Below are 18,084 nucleotides of genomic sequence, written 5' to 3' on the forward strand. Positions count from 1 at the left end.
CATCGACGATATCCTGATCTACTCGGCTACGTTCAAGGAGCACGTCAGGGATGTCCGAGCTGTCCTACTCCGCCTCCAGGAACACAGCCTGTTGGTAAAGGGGGAGAAATGCAAATTCCACGAACAGGCCATCTCCTTCCTGGGATACAGGATCAGTCCTCGGGGTGTTCATGGAAAGAGAGACGATGGATGCCATCAGGTCATGGCCAGTCCCCACCACCATCAAGGGCCTTCAGAGCTTCCTGGGTTTCGCCAATTTCTACTGGCGTTTCATCAGGTCCTTCAGCTCCATAGCCGCCCCGCTCACCTCTCTCCTTAAGGGTGGGCCTGCAACCCTGAGGCTGACGCTGCCTTCAAGAGGCTGAAGGAGAGGTTCACCACAGCGGCCATCCTAAAACACCCACATCTATCTCGTCCTTTCATCCTGGAGGTGGACGCATCGGAGGAGGGTGTGGGTGCGATCCTCTCCCAGCGGCACGGTAAGCCAGAGAAAATGTATCCCTGTGCCTTTTGCTCTAAAAAGCTTACCCCCGCAGAGAGGAACAATGGACACTGGCTGGAGGGCGCAGTCCATCCATTCCGGATTCTTACTGACCACCGGAATTTGGAGCACATACGGGCAGCGAAACGGATGAACTCTCGTCAAGCCAGGTGGGCCCAATTTCTTACTTGCTTTCAATTCATTCTGTCCTACCACCCAGGATCCTAGAATGTGAAAGCCGACGCACTCTCCAGGATGCACCATACCGGAGAGAGGAAGGATCTGGGGGGTCCTATCCTGCCCTCGTCTCATCGCTGTACCTGTCGTTTGGGATGTGGACGAAGACATCCGCCTGGCGGCTCAGGAGGACCCAGCGCCTGCCAACGCCCCTCCGAGGTGCGTGTATGTAACCACCAGTGTCCGTGACCGCCTGCTGATCTGGGCGCACACCACCCTTACGGCAGGGCACTCTGTTATTACGCGCACCCTGCATTCTCTAGCACAAAAATACTGGTGGGCCACCTTGGCTTCTGATGTCTCTCGCTATGTCAACTCCTGTTCCGTATGTGCCCAAACGAAAACACCTCGGAACGCCCCGGCAGGCAAACTGGTTCCTCTACCACTGCCTCAGCGAGCTTGGTCACATCTGTCCATAGACTTTGTCACCGACCACCCACGTTCTGACAGCTTCACCACAGTCATAGTGGTCGTAGATCGGTTCTCAAAATCATGTCGTTTTTGCCACTAACTGGTCTTCCTTCTGCTCTCCAGGTCGCTGAGGTCCTGTTCCAACAGGTCTTCCGACACTATGGACTTCCGGAGGACATCGTCTCGGACCGTGGGCCCCAATTCACCTCCCGAGTGTGGAAAGCTTTCCTGGAGAAGATTGGGGCCACGGCCAGCCTCACTTCCGGGTATAGGACTAATGGGCAGGTGGAGCGCATGAACCAGGAGCTGGGGAGGTTTCTTCATTGCTACTGTCAGGACCGGCAGGGTGAGTGGGCGAGTTTTCTTCCCTGGGCAGAATATGCCCAGAACTTCCTTGTTCACTCCTCCACGGGGCTCACTCCATTCCAATGCGTCCTGGGGTACCAGCCGGCCCTGGCCCCTTGGACACCCAGCCAGACCGATGCGCCCGCTGTCGACGAGTGGTTCCACAGGGCCGGACAGGTCTGGGACGCCACCCATGTCCGTCTCCAGAGGGCCATTCGTCGGCAGAAGGACCAAGCTGACCGCCACCGCAGTGAGGCTCCCGTATTCCAGCCTGGTGATTGCGTCTGGCTGTCCACTCGAAACCTCCCGTCCTACGGCGGATTAATGAGGTGTCGTACCGTCTGCTCCTTCCCCATTCACTACCGTGTCTCACCTATTTTTCATGTGTCTCTCCTCAGGCTGGTGGTTCCAGGTCCTCTGGCGGATGCCGTCCCCCGGGGTATGCCCCCTCCGCCCCTGGACATTGACGGGAGTCCGGCATATGCTGTGAGGGATCTGCTGGACTCAAGGTTCCATGGGGGACGGCTCCTTTACCTGATGGACTGGGAGGGGTATGGCCCTGAGGAGAGGGGCTGGGTTCCGGCTGGGGACATTCTGGACCCCAACCTAATTCGGGACTTCCACCGTCGCCGCCCTGACCGGCCCGCTTCTCGTCCTCGTCCTCCTGGCTGGTGATGTCCTGCGGCCGGAACCGCGCGTCCGGGGGGGTACTGTCACGTCTCCTCCCGTTGCTCCCCTCCGGCGCTCTGATTCGCCGGTCTACTGAGCCACCGGTCTGAGCGCACCACCTCGGCAAACACAGGAAGGGAAACCCAACGCACCCTAATCACCTCCAGCGCACCTGCACCTCATCATCTCATCACCACCCCCTATATGGCCCTGGACTGTTAGTTCATTGTTGTGTGTAATTGTTAGCGTCGTGTCGTTTACTCTCTCTTTGTTATTCTCTTTCTCATTATTAAGTAAACCTTTACCTTGTTAATTCCTGCGTCTGCGTCCTGCCTCATTTTTAAATCTTGCATACTTACAAAATATACCCCCAAATATGCGTGCCTCAGTGTTCCCGCAAAATGTGTCATTTATAAAAACTGAAATTGCCTTGAGAATTTCCTTTCATCCACGCAAACTTTAGACCGTGCGTATGCACATTTTCTATTGCAAGTACGTTTTTGTGCAAATGGTGGATATGATGACAAGCTTATTCATAAAAACATAACAACAAGATTCAGAGAAGAGTGTAAATCTGTTTGTTTTATTTTTGGAATAATTTCCTATTTATTTTCATAATCATTGTAGAATTAAATTCCTAATCTTTTCTAGCCGTGATGGGTTCATATTCCAGAAGTAGCCATACAACAAATTACCATGCGCATTTCTCATTTAATTGGAACTATAGTAGCAAAGTAAATAGATAGGCTATGTATTTAAAGTTTTGCTGTACGCGATCCCATAGGCAGCACGGTTTTTAGCCTACAGTCGAATTTAACTTGAACATCAGTTGATCTTTTACTTTTAGTATGTATGCTACTACTGTATGTAGCCTATTGTAATTTCAAAAAGCCAAACAACGTTTCAGAATTCACGTGTAGTTGAATTCAAATGTTCTGCTGACAGATCCACAACAATATATCATTGTTTTCTCTTCCAGAAACTGTCACAGTCCTTTTCCAGATACAGCATAAAATACTGCAAAAGATTCAAACATTCTGCCAACACAGTCAATAGACCGGCAGCTTATGTAAAATATTTGACAATATGGGCAGGCTACAGTATTGCGGTGCAATATAGGAGCGCAACATCATAGCATATTTAGCCTAATCTCAGAGCCTATACCAGCAGGACAAAAAAACACAAAAATATATTGATAAACTAAATATTGAACAACAATTTTTCTTTTGCATAGAAGTGTGGTCTGTAGCATTTAGCCTACTTTTAAATTGTTTTGAATATAGGCTACAATCAATCTTGCAGAATGCGCGGACAGGCACTCGCTATAGGCAACATGCATGTTTAGTTTGAAAAAGTCACTGCAAAATATAAAAACATTCTGCCCACACCTCTACAAAAAATTTTATTAAATTTGCCATTGCTCTTTCTTTTAGAAACTGCCGTGGCCTAATTCCAATAGTTCCAAATTATAAAGGGTGTTATTGTCACCATAAAAGGTGAATGGAGGGCGTTTTCCAGGCGGAGTTATAATGCTCGTTCACGTGTTCACAGTTTTATGACAGGTTTATAATGGAAAAATGGGGGCCCGCGCCAAATGTATGTATAACAAAAATGACATGTATTATTTTGAGGAATGGCGCATGGTTGATATTTAGTGTAAAATGTACGTAACAGTTATAAATGAGATGCAACAGGCTCCTCACCTCCCGATTCAGGGTCATGGAAGTTGGGGTCCAGACCTTTCTCCAGGAACCTGGACACCTTCTCAATGTTCCTCTGCTGAACATACTCCATAAACTTCTTCAGGTTCGCCTGGAGACAGACAGAGAGAGAGTCCGTGTCATTCATCTAGTATCAAAAACATATTTAAATGTATTTCATGCGAATTGAATTAAATATTGAGGAGGGGTGAGAGGTGGAGAGTTTGAGAGAGAGAGATAGAGAGAGAGAGAAAGAGAGAGAGAGAGAGAGAGAGAGAGAGAGAGAGAGAGAGAGAGAGAGAGAGAGAGAGAGAGAGAGAGAGAGAGATAAAGAGAGAGAGGAGGCAGGAGACAAAAGCGATAGTTAGAGAGGAAGATAAGTAGTGGATAGGGCGGATGCATCAGGGAAGGAGGGGAGAGAAAAAAGAGAGGCAGTGAGAGAGAGCAAGCGAAAGACAGTTATGGAGATATAGAGAAAGAGGAAAAATTGAGGGAGAGAGAACTCTGTGATTGGGTGATGAAACACTCATGTGGATAGACTCTGTGATTGGGTGATGTAACACTCATGTGGATAGAGATGTTTAATAATGGAGGTGAGAGATGAAAGCTGAAGCACACTGCCGTGTGTGTGTGTGTGTGTGTGTGTGTGTGTGTGTGTGTGTGTGTGTGTGTGTGTGTGTGTGTGTGTGTGTGTGTGTGCATCCAAGTGGAAGATTTAGGTGGATACAGTAGTGCATTAGGCACCGTTGGGTAGAAAGCAAAATTCCATCTCTACTGTACTTCCAGCAGCAAAAAAACTAACTCCTTTCACCCAAAACAGAATACAGTACAGAGCACTTCTCTTTACAGGATCAGACCATTTTCCCCAGGCCATTTCCTGTAACCAACTAGTTCCTATACAGTGCATTGTTAGTAAAGGATTGTTTCTGTCCAACCGTTTTCAACCACTAAGCAGTTGATTCTTACTGGATTGTTTTGAGTAAAGGACACTATAAAGACAGCACTCAGGATTGGGGTCAAGTCCATTTCAATTCAATAAATTCAGTAGATTAACTGAAATGTAAAGGTCCAATGCAGCTGTTTTTATGGTAAAAAAAAGAAACAAAGATAGCTTCTTAGCAAAGAACAATTTCTCAAACAAGAATTTTGCTAGGACTGTCTGGGAGTGGTCTGAGTGGGGAAGGGGAAAACAGAAAATCTGCTGTTATTTCCAGAGATGTCACCAGGCAGGCCAAAACTCCATCCCACCAAAACTGGCTGAAATTTCAGGCGGTTTTTTCAAACAGTTCTTGCACTAAAAGGGCATTATCATAATATTCCCAATTTCACAGTACTATTCCAATCTCATAGTGTGGAAATATATATAAAACACAGGAAAATCACGTTTTTGACTGCACTGGGCCTTTAACATACAGTACAAAATGGAAAACACACAGGTGTAAGGTAGATCGGGTGTGTGTACAGCCATTGGTTATTGAGAGAAGAGAAGTTGAGGTCTTTCCTCTCAATATTCAGTTGTGTGTTACAATTCCACACCAAAGAGGGAATGTGGGATATATTTATCTCTGTATCCTCATTGCAGTGAAGTGTGTCAACAAATACAGATGACTATCTCACTTAGCTATTTAGAGAGTGAATAAGCATAGATACACATCTGCATCTGCTGTACAAAGCTGGAGAGCTCATTCATAAAATAACCCCATGCACACACACACGCACGTACACTCATATCTGTTATTGGTTGATTTGGTAATGTATTTTTTCTTCACTCTTAAAGGAAAGATTCACCCATTTTGAATGTTATATTATTTTTGTGCATCTCTGAGTGATGTTCTATCGATTCCCAGGGTCATTTCATGTTTTCATGTGTATCTGAGGTGTTCACCGTTTTTGCAGAAATACAGCCGGTATGACGAGTTTTGCATCATATGACTTTCACACCAATTGCGAAATATCATCCTGCAGCAATCCGTCAAATATTTATTCGGAACAAGTTTGATTTATATGGGGGTTTTGCATGCGAAAATAGGCTGTTGACCAATAGAAAGTGTTCTCGGGGACACTTGTTCTGCCACTGACAGGCTGCACACTGACAGGTTCATTGTTTGAATGTATGAATCTGTTTCTCTCTGCCTGTTTAGTATGTTTGCAATGCGTCAGTGCAATGTAGCCTATCAATTCATCACCACTAGCCAATGTGATCACACCACACTCTTGCCATTCAAACTTCCCCGCCAGCTCATTGCCAACACTGTAGCCTATTTTATATTCAGCAAGCCAGAGCAAGGTCACCTACTTCTCTCCTCAAACAGGTCTATATTAGTTTTAAAGAAATTCTCAACATGTGACCAAACTATATTGCTTGACCAAACTATATTGCTATTCCTGGGACTCACATTGTTCTATGTTACTTGTTCAAGAGCTGTATAAAGAGGAAGAGAGAGGGAAGAGAGAGAGCCCAGTGGAAATGCCAGCCAGTGGAGAACAACTGCCCCCTCTCATTGAAGCCACGGAAGTTCAAGGCCGACCGCGGTACTGCAGGCAGTGTTAGCAGAAAACAGAATCCCCCATTATAGTGGAATGGAAAAATGGCAATCTGTGTGGTCAATCTTTGTGTAAATCAACAACAACAAAATCTAAGACAATTATGGTACCAATAATTGCTTCTAATACACCAGATATACAGTATGTCCTTGAACCGATTATTTTAAAATCGCACACAGAAGAAGTTACAAGGATAATTCAGTTGCTAATAGCAGCCTGCAGTACCCCGGTCAGCCTACAATGTCACTTCCTGGAGTAGCTCAAACTGTGAATGTATGGAGGTCTATGAGAGCGTGTCGAATTACGTGAGGCTTATTTGATCTAATAGAAGTTTCGTAATGTTTAGGCTGTTTCAAATGTACTGATATAAGTCGATGCATAGCATTCCGGCAACTTTGAGAAAAATGACTTAGTTGTGCCTGTTGTTCACGCATATCTGCCCTCTCATTGGCTAGAATAGTCCCACCTGATCTCTCCTGCCTTCAACCTTTGAGAAAATGTATTTCCATTGTTAGAGCGGTCACTCTGCTATCTTGAAATATAATAAATAATCTTTGGCTATGTCAACATGAGACACCATCTTAACTGACTTCATTTGGCTTCAATGCGCTATTGAGTCTTCACATAGGAATGAATGGTGTCACGTGATCAATGGCTTTGTCCATTCATATACAGTCACTGATGCCAGCTGAGATTTGTGAATTGCACAAGAAGGAAACCAAGAAGAAAGAGAGATGTGTAAATTAGAAACTAATATATAGGCCTATATTAATCAATTTGTATGCTGGCCTATACAGTGCATTCGGAAAGTATTCAGACCCCTTGACATTTTCCACATTTTATTATGTTACAGCCTTATTCTAAAATTGATGAAATTGCTTTTTTACCTCATTAATCTGCACAGAATACCCCATAATGACAAAGCATTTTTTGTTGTTGTAAATGTATAAAATAAAATAAACTGAAATATCACATTTACGTAAGTATTCAGACCCTTTACTCAGTACTTTGTTGAAGCACCTTTGGCAGCGATTACAGCCTCAAGTCTTCTTGGGTATGATGCTACAAGCTTGGCACAGCTGTATTTGTGGAGTTTCTCCCATTCTTCTCTGTCAGGTTGGATGTGGAGCAACGCTGCACAGCTATTTTCAGGTCTCTCCAGAGATGTTCAATCGGTTTCAAGTCCAGGCTCTGGCTGAGCCACTCAAGGACATTCAGAGACTTGTCCCGAAGCCACTCCTGCGTTGTCTTGGCTGTGTGCTTAGGGTTGTTGTCCTGTTTGAAGGTGAACCTTCGCCCCAGTCTGAGTTCCTGAGAGCTCTGGAGCAGGATTTCATCAAGAATCTCTCTGTACTTTACTCTGTTCATCTTTCCCTCGATCCTGACTAGTCTCCCAGTCCCTGCCACTGAAAAACATCCCCACTGCATGATGCTGCCACCACCATGCTTCATCGTAGGGATGGTGCCAGGTTTCATCAGACCAGAGAATCTTGTTTCTCATGGTTTTAGTCCTTTTGGTGCCTTTTGGCAAACTCCAAGCGGGCTGTCATGTACCTTTTACTTAGGAGTGGCTTCCATCTGCCCACTTTACCATAAAGGCCTGATTGGTGCAGTGCTGCAGAGATGGTTGCCCTTCTGGAAGGTTCTCCATCTCCACAGAGGAACTTTGGAGCTCTGTCAGAGTGACCATCGGGTTCTTGGTCACCTCCCTGACTAAGGCCTTTCTCCCCCAATAGCTCAGTTTGGCTGGGCGGCCAGCTCTAGGAAGAGTCTTGGTGGTTCCAAACATCTTCTATTTAAGAATGATGGAGGCCAAGGGGTTCTTGGGGACCTTTAATGCTGTAGAAATGTTATGGTACCCTTCCCCAGATCTGTGCTTCGACACAATCCTGTCTCGGAGCTCTATGGACAATTCCTTCGATCTCATGGCTTGGTTTGTGCTCTGACATGCACTGTCAGCTGTGGGACCTTATATCGACAGGTGTGTGCCTTTCCAAATTGTATAGACCGTGCATTCGGAAAGTATTCAGACCCCTTGACTTTTTCCACATTTTGTTACGTTACAGACTTATTCTAAAAATGATTAAATAAAACATTTTCCTCATCAATCTACACACAATACCCCATAATGACAAAGTGAATTTTTTTTTTTTTACTCTGGAGCTCTGTCAGAGTGACTATCAGGTTCTTGTTCACCTCCCTGACCAATATAATCAATTTTAGAATAAGGGCGTAACGTAACAAAATGTGGAAAACGTCAAGGGGTCTGAATACTTTCCAACCTTCCAACAGGACAACAACCCTAAGCACACAGCCAAGACAACGCAGGAGTGGCTTCGGGACAAGTCTCTGAATGTCCTTGAGTGGCCCAGCCAGAGCCCGGACTTGAACCCGATCGAACATCTCTGGAGAGACCTGAAAATAGCTGTGCAGCAATGCTCCCCATCCAACCTGACGGCGCTTGAGAGGATCTGCACAGAAGAATGGGAGAAACTCCCCAAATACAGGTGTGCCAGGCTTATAGCGTCATACCCAAGAAGACTTGAGGCTGTAATCGCTGCCAAAGGTGCTTCAACAAAGTACTGAGTAAAGGGTCTGGATATGTATGTAAATGTGATATTTCAGTTTTTTTATTTTTTTAAATATATTTGCAAACATTTCTAAAAACCTGTTTTTGCTTTGTCATTATATGGTATTGTGTGTAGGTTGATGAGGGTGAAAAAACAATTTTAATCAATTTTAGAATATGTCTGTAATGTAACAGAATGTGGAAAAAGTCAAGGGGTCTGAATACTTTCCGAATGAATACTTTTGTAACAATGCAAAACATACACATACACATTGTAATACTTCTGTCAGCCAACTTTCTAACACAGCCCATAACTTTTGGACTTCCCAGAAGGCATGGATTATTAAGTCATTGTTAGTTTTACACTTAAGACATGACTGCCAATGTGCTGTAGAATTTGTGAATTGTGTCTCTTGTATAATACATTCTATACATTAGTTTATACTGGATTAAGTGTACATTTTCGTTAACTGTAATTTTGTTAGTTATGTTCCAACATTCCCTCCATCTTGTACACTGTAGTATTTTTTTATGTGGGTTTGGCAAACTCTCTAGCCACTTTGAACAACATATTGCCACTGAGAATCAATGCAACTGAAGCAGCGTTTGTGGTGTTCTGAGAATATTTTCGTGAAAAGTGGGGAAAAGACACATCGGTGTGAATTCGGATGATAAAAACTAAAAGCAGTTGGTGAGAAACGGCCATTAAATTTTACATATTTTCCATCTCTGCATCCTAGTTGGGATTCAAACTCAGTTCCAAGTGATCCAACTGTAGAATGTAGAACAGCATAATCTGGACTTTTAGAATGTAGAACCATAGAATATAGGTTGTTTCAATAAAACGTCACAATACGTTAGATTTGGCTGCTGGGGGGCAAGGAGACCCCCAGCTCCGCTAAAACCATTGACAACTATGTGCTGCTGGGCTGCTAATATATGAGAGCAGGCTGGCCATTTTCAAGGGATTGTTAAATAAATGTTCTAACTATTTGGTTTTAATATCATCAACTATTGAGCATAGTCAAAACTACAAATGTCAGATTATTACATGCAAAACAATTGCGCACATTTAGCTCTATTATCAGAGTTATACAGCAAGTAAATACATGCTTTTCATGATCATTAAATATCAATGATCATGTAATTTTAGATACGTGAAGGTACCAACTATTTGGCATGTACAGTTGAAGTCGGAAGTTTACATACACCTTAGCCAAATACATTTAAACTCAGTTTTTCACAATTCCTGACATTTAATCCTAGTAAAAATTCCCTGTCTTAGGTCAGTTAGGATCACCACTTTATTTTAAGAATGTGAAATGTCAGAATAATAGTAGAGAGAATGATTTATTTCAGCTTTTATTTCTTTCATCACATTCCCAGTGGGTCAGAAGTTTACATACACTCAATTAGTATTTGGTAGCATTGCCTTTATATTGTTTAACTTGGGTCAAACGTTTTGAGTAGCCTTCCACAAGCTTCCCACAATAAGTTAGGTGAATTTTGGCCCAATCCTCCTGACAGAGCTGGTGTAACTGAGTCATGTTTGTAGGCCTCCTTGCTCGCACACGCTTTCTCAGTTCTTCCCACAAATGTTCTATAGGTATGAAGTCAGGGCTTTGTGATGGCCACTCCAATACCTTGACTTTGTTGACCTTAAGCCATTTTTCCACAACTTTGGAAGTATGATTGGGGTCATTGTCCATTTGGAAAACCCATTTGCGACCAAGTTTTTACTTCCTGACTGATGTCTTGAGATGTTGCTTCAATATATCCACATAATTTTCCTTCCTCATGATGCCATCTATTTTGTGAAGTGCACCAGTCCCTCCTGCAGCAAAATACCCCCACAGCATGATGCTGCCACCCCCGTGCTTCAAACCGTATTCTAGCTTTTTTATGGCGGTTTTGGAGCAATGGCTTCTTCCTTGCTGAGCAGCATTTCAGGTTATGTCGATATAGGACTCGTTTTACTGTGGATATAGGTACTTTTCTACGTGTTTCCTCCAGCATCTTCACAAGGTCCTTTGCTGTTGTTCTGGGATTGATTTGCACTTTTCGCACCAAAGTACGTTGATCTCTAGGAGACAGAATGCGTCTCCTTCCTGAGCGGTATGACGGCTGCGTGGTCCCATGGTGTTTATACTTGTGTACTATTGTTTGTACAGATGAACGTGGTACCTTCAGGCATTTGGAAATTGCTCCCAAGAATGAACCAGACATGTGGACGTCTACCATTTTTTCCTTGGCTGATTTCTTTAGATTTTCCCATGATGTCAAGCAAAGAGGCACAGAGTTTGAAGGTAGGCCTTGAAATACATCCACAGGTACACCTCCAATTGACTCAAATGATGTCAATTAGCCTATCATAATTTTCTAAAGCCATGACATCATTTTCTGGAATTTTCCAAACTGTTTAAAGGCACAGTCAACTTTTTTTAGTGTATGTAAACTTCTGACCAACTGGAATTGTGATGCAGTGAATTATAAGTGAAATAATCTGTCTGTAAACAATTGTTGGAAAAATTACTTGTGTAATGCACAAAGTAGATGTCCTAACCGACTTGCCAAAACTATAGTTTGTTAACAAGACATTTGTGGAGTGGTTGAAAAACAAGTTTTAATGACTCCAACCTAAGTGTATGTAAACTTCCGACTTCAACTGTAGCTAGCTAAACAAACAACATAATTTAGCTTGCTTCATCAGAGATTAGGCTTTTGGAAAGAGCTTGATATTGGCAAGTCCTCGTCATAGTAAAGTCGTCAGTCAGACTACTGTAATCACCACTATAGATGGCAAGCAAATCAAACAATATTTGGATATAGTCATCTACAGTGAGGGAAAAAGGTATTTGATCCCCTGCTGATTTTGTACGTTTGCCCACTGACAAAGACATGATCAGTCTATAATTTTAATGGTAGGTTTATTTGAACAGTGAGATACAGAATAACAACAAAAAAATCCAGAAAAACGCATGTAAAAAATGTTATAAATTGATTTGCATTTTAATTAGGGAAATAAGTATTTGACCCCTCTGCAAAACATGACTTGTACTTGTTGGCAAAACCCTTGTTGGCAATCACAGAGGTCAGACGTTTCTTGTAGTTGGCCACCAGGATTGCATACATCTCAGGAGGGATTTTGTTCCACTCCTCTTTGCAGATCTTCTCCAAGTCATTAAGGTTTTGAGGCTGACATTTGGCAACTCGAACCTTCATCTCCCTCCACAGATTTTCTATGGGATTAAGGTCTGGAGACTGGCTAGGCCACTCCAGGACCTTAATTTGCTTCTTCTTGAGCCACTCCTTTGTTGCCTTGGCCATGTGTTTTGGGTCATTGTTATGCTGGAATACCCATCCACGACCCATTTTAAATGCCTGGCTGAGGGAAGGAGGTTCTCACCCAAGATTTGACGGTACATGGCCCCGTCCATCGTCCCTTTGATGCGGTGAAGTTGTCCTGTCCCCTTAGCTGAAAAACACCCCCAAAGCATATTGTTTCCACCTCCATGTTTGACGGTGGGGATGGTGTTCTTGGGGTCATAGGCAGCATTCCTCCTCCTCCAAACACGGCGAGTTGAGTTGATGCCAAAGAGCTCGATTTTGGTCTCATCTGACCACAACACTTTCACCCAGTTCTCCTCTGAATCATTCAGATGTTCATTGGCAAACTTCAGACGGGCCTGTATATGTGCTTTCTTGAGCAGGGGGACCTTACGGGCGCTGCAGGATTTCAGTCCTTCACGGCGTAGTGTGTTACCAATTGTTTTCTTGGTGACTATGGTCCCAGCTGCCTTGAGATCATTGACAAGATCCTCCCGTGTAGTTCTCGGCTGATTCCTCACCGTTTTCATGATCATTGCAACTCCACGAGGTGAGATCTTGCATGGAGCCCCAGGCCGAGGGAGATTGACAGTTCTTTTGTGTTTCTTCCATTTGTGAATAATCGCACCAACTGTTGTCACCTTCTCACCAAGCTGCTTGACGATGGTCTTGTAGCCCATTCCAGCCTTGTGTAGGTCTACAATCTTGTTCCTGACATCCTTGGAGAGCTCTTTGGTCTTGGCCATGGTGGAGAGTTTGGAATCTGATTGATTGATTGCTTCTGTGGACAGGTGTCTTTTATACAGGTAACAAGCTGAGATTAGGAGCACTCCCTTTAAGAGTGTGCTCCTAATCTCAGCTCGTTACCTGTATAAAAGATACCTAGTAGCCAGAAATCTTTCTGATTGAGGGGTCAAATACTTATTTCCCTCATTAAAATGCAAATCAATTCATAACATTTTTGACATGTGTTTTTCTGGATTCTTTTGTTGTTATTCTGTCTCTCACTGTTCAAATAAACCTACCATTAAAATTATAGACTGATCATTTCTTTGTCAGTGGGCAAACGTACACAATCAGCAGGGGATCAAATACTTATTTCCCTCACTGTAGTTTATCCCCTAAAAGTTCGCTTGTAAGCATTTCACGGTAAGGTCTACACCTGTTGTATTCGGCGCATCTGACAAATACATTTGATTTTCCACAGGTTACTGTTGGCAGGGAAGGGTAGCACCAAGCACAGCTGAGCTCACACCATGAGAGTCAACCACATTCACCCGGTAAAACCTTGCAAAGTTACTGGGTGACGCCCAGCTGGCAGCCGCACATATGTCAGAGAGGGGGACTCCCTTAAACAGACCCCGGGAGGTGCGCTACCACAGAGAATGGGGCTGGGCGGCAAGCTAGGCTGTATGCTTGCAATGTGACAACCATTGTTTTGAGACAGGCTTACCCTGTATCTCCAAAGCACACAAACAGCTGATCAGAGTGACAGATCGCCTGAGTCCACTCCACATACACTTTTACATTTTAGTCATTTAGCAGACGCTCTTATCCAGAGCGACTTACAGTTAGTGAATACATATTTTTTTATACTGGCCCCCCGTGGGAATCAAACCCACAACCCTGGCGTTGCAAACACCATGCTCTATCAACTGAGCTACATCCCTGCCGGCCATTGCCTCCCCTACCCTGGGCCAATTGTGCGCCGCCCATGAGTCTCCCGGTCACGGCCGGCTGCGACAGAGCCTGGATTCGAACCAGGATCTCTAGTGGCACAGTTAGCACTGCGATGCAGTGCCTTAGACCACTGCGCCACTCAGGAGACTTTTAGGGATCTCACAGGACACAGAGAGTGTACATCAACATCATGAGCCCCAGGGGGCATGGAGGTGGATTAGGCTGTTAGCACCATTTCCCTTTTCATGTGACCTGGGGTCAGGACCTTAGGTAGGAAAGGATTAGACTCTGCCCAGGCGTATCCCACCTGAAAGGAATTTCAGGGATTGGAATCTTGCCAGTGCATTCCTTGGACACAGTCAGGCGACAATACCTGTGTTCCTTGGGATGTAAACCTTGAGCATTGAACCACCTGTGCAGGGGTCTCAAGTGAAAAAGGCCCAATGGGGTCAAAAGAGAGGCTGCGGAGAGGAGACCCATCAGCCTCTGACACTGAAGAACAGTCACCTTCTGGTCTTGGACAAAATAATTGAGGTGATCTACAATTTTCTGGACTTCGGTGAGGTGAGCCCTCATTATAGATGAGTCTATCAACATGCCCACGAACGTCACAGTTTGTGTGGGGACCAGGTGGCTTTTCTGCAGTCCTAGCTCCGAGATGTGTTTCAGGAGAGATCGTGTCTGCTGCTGCCTGTTCTCGTGACTGAGCGCAGATTAGCCTGTCGTCTAGGTAATTTAGTACCATCATCCCTTGTGATATTAGGGGTTCTAGTGCGGCATCCATGCATTTTGTGAATGTTGTTGGTGCCAGGGAGAGGCCTAAAGTTAACACGTGGTACTAGTACGCTATGCCGTTGAATGCAAAGCGCAGCCACCATCCCTCTCGGGGACTAGGAAATATACTCCATAGAACCTTTGCTGTTCTGATGGTTCGAGTTGTCTGATTGCATTCAGCAGGGAGGCAATCTCCAGTTGGAGAGCTTCTCTTTTCAGGGGGTCAGATGTTTTAGTTGACCAATCCCCTCTGAAAGGTGATTGCCGGCATCGGAACTGGAGTTTTTACCCCTGTAGTACTGTATCCATCACCAAGGGGGACTTCACAAGCTCTTCCCACTTTCCCGATAGGTGTGGGAGAAGTAGCCGATGCCGGGGCCACACCCATCAGGATTACTGAGGGGGCCCGTCCTTCTTCAGAGCAGAGGGTTGATGCTTGTTATGCCCATGCCTGTGCTGGTGGTGGCCCCACTGCTGACTCGGAGCCTGTTGACGTGGCTGATCAGGGTATGGCTGGATTGGGGGAGGGCCCAAGCAGGCTTTCAAGGCAGGAGAGAGCTGAGGTCTAGACTGCAATGTACTCTGGGTAGGGTAACGCGGGGCAGGGGGACCCATGAAAGACTGCAGGGTCTCTCTGTCCTTCTGCAGCTTCGCCATTTGGTCCAAAATGGCATCCACACCAGGACCAAAAACTTAGCCTGGGGAGATGGGGAGCTCCATAAAGGGTTTCTTCACGGAGGCCGACATCTTTGTCTGTGAAAGCCAAAGCTGTCTGCGTGACGAGATGACCGTAGACAGGGCTTTGCCATTAGCACGACCTCTCAGCGTTTAAGAGGGAGAGGAGTGTGGACACCTGAGTCATTTCAGCCGTCAGGGTCACCGTTGGTGGACAGGCCAGCTATCAGACCGTGCCAGTATTCCTGCAGCAGAGTGGTTGCATTCATGAGGCGAGCCACCTTGGCTAAGGTCAGGAAGGTGTCCTTTAAGTGGTTGTCCGGAGCCCGATGAGGTCCTGGAGGACAACGGGGAGACATGACACCTTGAGTTCACCTTAGCCCAAGTTTGTTGGAGTTCATTGGAGAACTTGGGACACTGAGGAATGTACACTCTTTCCGGGCTTCTCTTAGGATCTGGATTAATATCCAGAGCTTTCAGAAACCTAGAGAGGTTCTGAACCAGCACCTGTATATCAGCAGATGAAGAGGGCACTTCACTCTCAGCCCTCTCTGAACCATGGTTCGCTGATCCAGAACCGGCCTCAGAGGTCTCTTTATCTAAGTCATTACCAGCAAAGATGGAGATAGCATCAGGATCCTTTCTTAAGTATTAGACGGAGCCTGGTGGGCTGAGAGAGCAGAACTGGGAAGACAAAGAGGCTGGCTGGGCCTCCAACTCATCCAGAGTAGGTCCCCTGTCCTTCTTGGACTGCTTGATGGGCGGACCCGCCGCTGAGGAGGGTTGTTTGCACTTGAGTCCACTCCCGGAGCCTCTAGCATTTGTCTCCTTCATCATAGCTAATCACGCTTCACATAGGCGTGGGCCAAGAGTTGCACAATACATGCAGCTGAAGGGGGAAAATCCACAGCCTGAATGGCATGCTCTCAGCCTAGGCACATCATACAGGTGGAATGGGCATCAGCCGAAGCCAGCATTGCATTTATCGCAGTAGGTTGCCTTTAGATAAACTTCTCCCTGTCTAGACAGAAGCAGAAATACAGATATGTCTTATAGAACGGATAATCTGTATAACACACCTTTAATACTATACCAGGTATAAGTAGAAAGTAGTTCTGTTCTCAGGGCAATATGTGAATTAAGTAATAATATATTCTAAGGATACCAGAATGTATTTAGGAAATTCCACTTACAATCACCAAAAGGTATGGATGTGAGGAGCCAAACTCAACGGACACAGTGACAGACTATGTGTGAGGAGAAGTCCTGAGAACAGACCCGCCAAATCTCGCAAGATTAGTGAGGCGCTCGCCTTGAATCTCACTCCGGCAACAGCTGCAGCTCGAGCCAGTAAGAGAGTATGCTAGCTAGGATGTTAAGGTGCGACTCGGCGATCACCATCCTACTTCTGGAGAGCAACAGTGTTTAGCTAGAGCTAGATAACACCCCTAGCCTGGTAGGCGCTGTACCCAGCCTCAATCTCCAGAGAGAAGAGACTAGCGTAGAACTGAAACAAACAAGCAACAGGTAACGCAATTAGCCGGCAGGCTAACCGATGGACAGACACAAAACCTCACCTATGGTGTCTTCATCCACTTCTCACTCACCTGCGTAGCCGGGGGAAGAAAAGAGGAAGTGATGCTACGCGCCCAGGTATTTATAGGGGGTGGGGGCAAGCACATCACACCCGTGACACAGAATTACTCTGATATTAATATCTTAACTCATCCTTCCGCCTTGCATAGCATACAGTGGCTTGTGAAAGTATTCACCCCCCTTGGCATTTTTCCTATGTTGCTGACTTACAACCTGGAATTAAGATGGATGTCTTGGGGGTGTGTATCATTTGATTTACACAACATGCCTACCACTTTGAAGATGCAAAATATGTTTTATTGTGAAACAAACAAGAAATAAGACAATTTGAGCGTGCATAACTATTCACATCCCACAGCATGATGGTGCCACCACCATGCTTCACTGTGGGGATGGTGTTCTCAGGGTGATGAGAGGTGTTGGTTTATGCCAGACATAGCGTTTTCCTTGATGGCCAAAAAGCTCAATTTTAGTCTCATCTGACCAGAGTACCTTCTTCCATATGTTTGGGGAGTCTCCCACATGCCTTTTGGCGAACACCAAACGTGTTTGCTTATTTTTTTCTTTAAGCGATGGCTTTTTTCTGGCCACTCTTCCGTAAAGCCCAGCTCTGTGGAGTGTACGGCTTAAAGTGGTCCTATGGACAGATACTCCAATCTCCGTTGTGGAGCTTTACAGTCCTGTGTAGCTCAGCTGGTAGAGCATGGCGCTTGCAACACCAGGGTTGTGGGTTCAACTCCCACGGGGGGCCAGTATGAAAATGTATGCACTCACTAACTGTAAGTTGCTCTGGATATGGATTTAATGGTGCTCCGTGGGATGTTAAAAGTTTCTGATATTTTTTTAATAACCCAACCCTGATCTGTACTTCTCCACAACTTTGTCCCTGACCTGTTTGGAGAGCTCCTTGGTCTTCATGGTGCCGCTTGCTTCGTGGTGCCCCTTGCTTAATGGTGTTGCAGACTCTGGGGCTTTTCAGAACAGGTGTATATATACTGAGATCATTTGACAGATCATGTGACACTTAGATTGCACACAGGTGGACTTTATTTAACTAATTATGTGACTTCTGAAGG

General features: G+C 45.2%; 1 protein-coding gene across 1 annotated transcript in view; it reads right to left on the reverse strand.

Moving 5' to 3' along the window:
* The window catches only part of LOC311136983 (SH3 and multiple ankyrin repeat domains protein 3-like), a gene marked incomplete at both ends in the record, with an annotated part of 327,765 nt that overhangs the window by 135,089 nt on the left and 174,592 nt on the right, over nucleotides 1-18,084 (reverse strand). Inside the window, 1 exon segment of the mRNA XM_084171316.1 lies at nucleotides 3,847-3,955. Within this exon segment, the coding sequence (XP_084027442.1) occupies nucleotides 3,847-3,955 (109 nt within the window).

Source organism: Coregonus lavaretus (assembly GCF_964263955.1).
Source record: "Coregonus lavaretus genome assembly, chromosome: 11".
In the NCBI taxonomy this organism is placed as follows: domain Eukaryota; kingdom Metazoa; phylum Chordata; class Actinopteri; order Salmoniformes; family Salmonidae; genus Coregonus; species Coregonus lavaretus.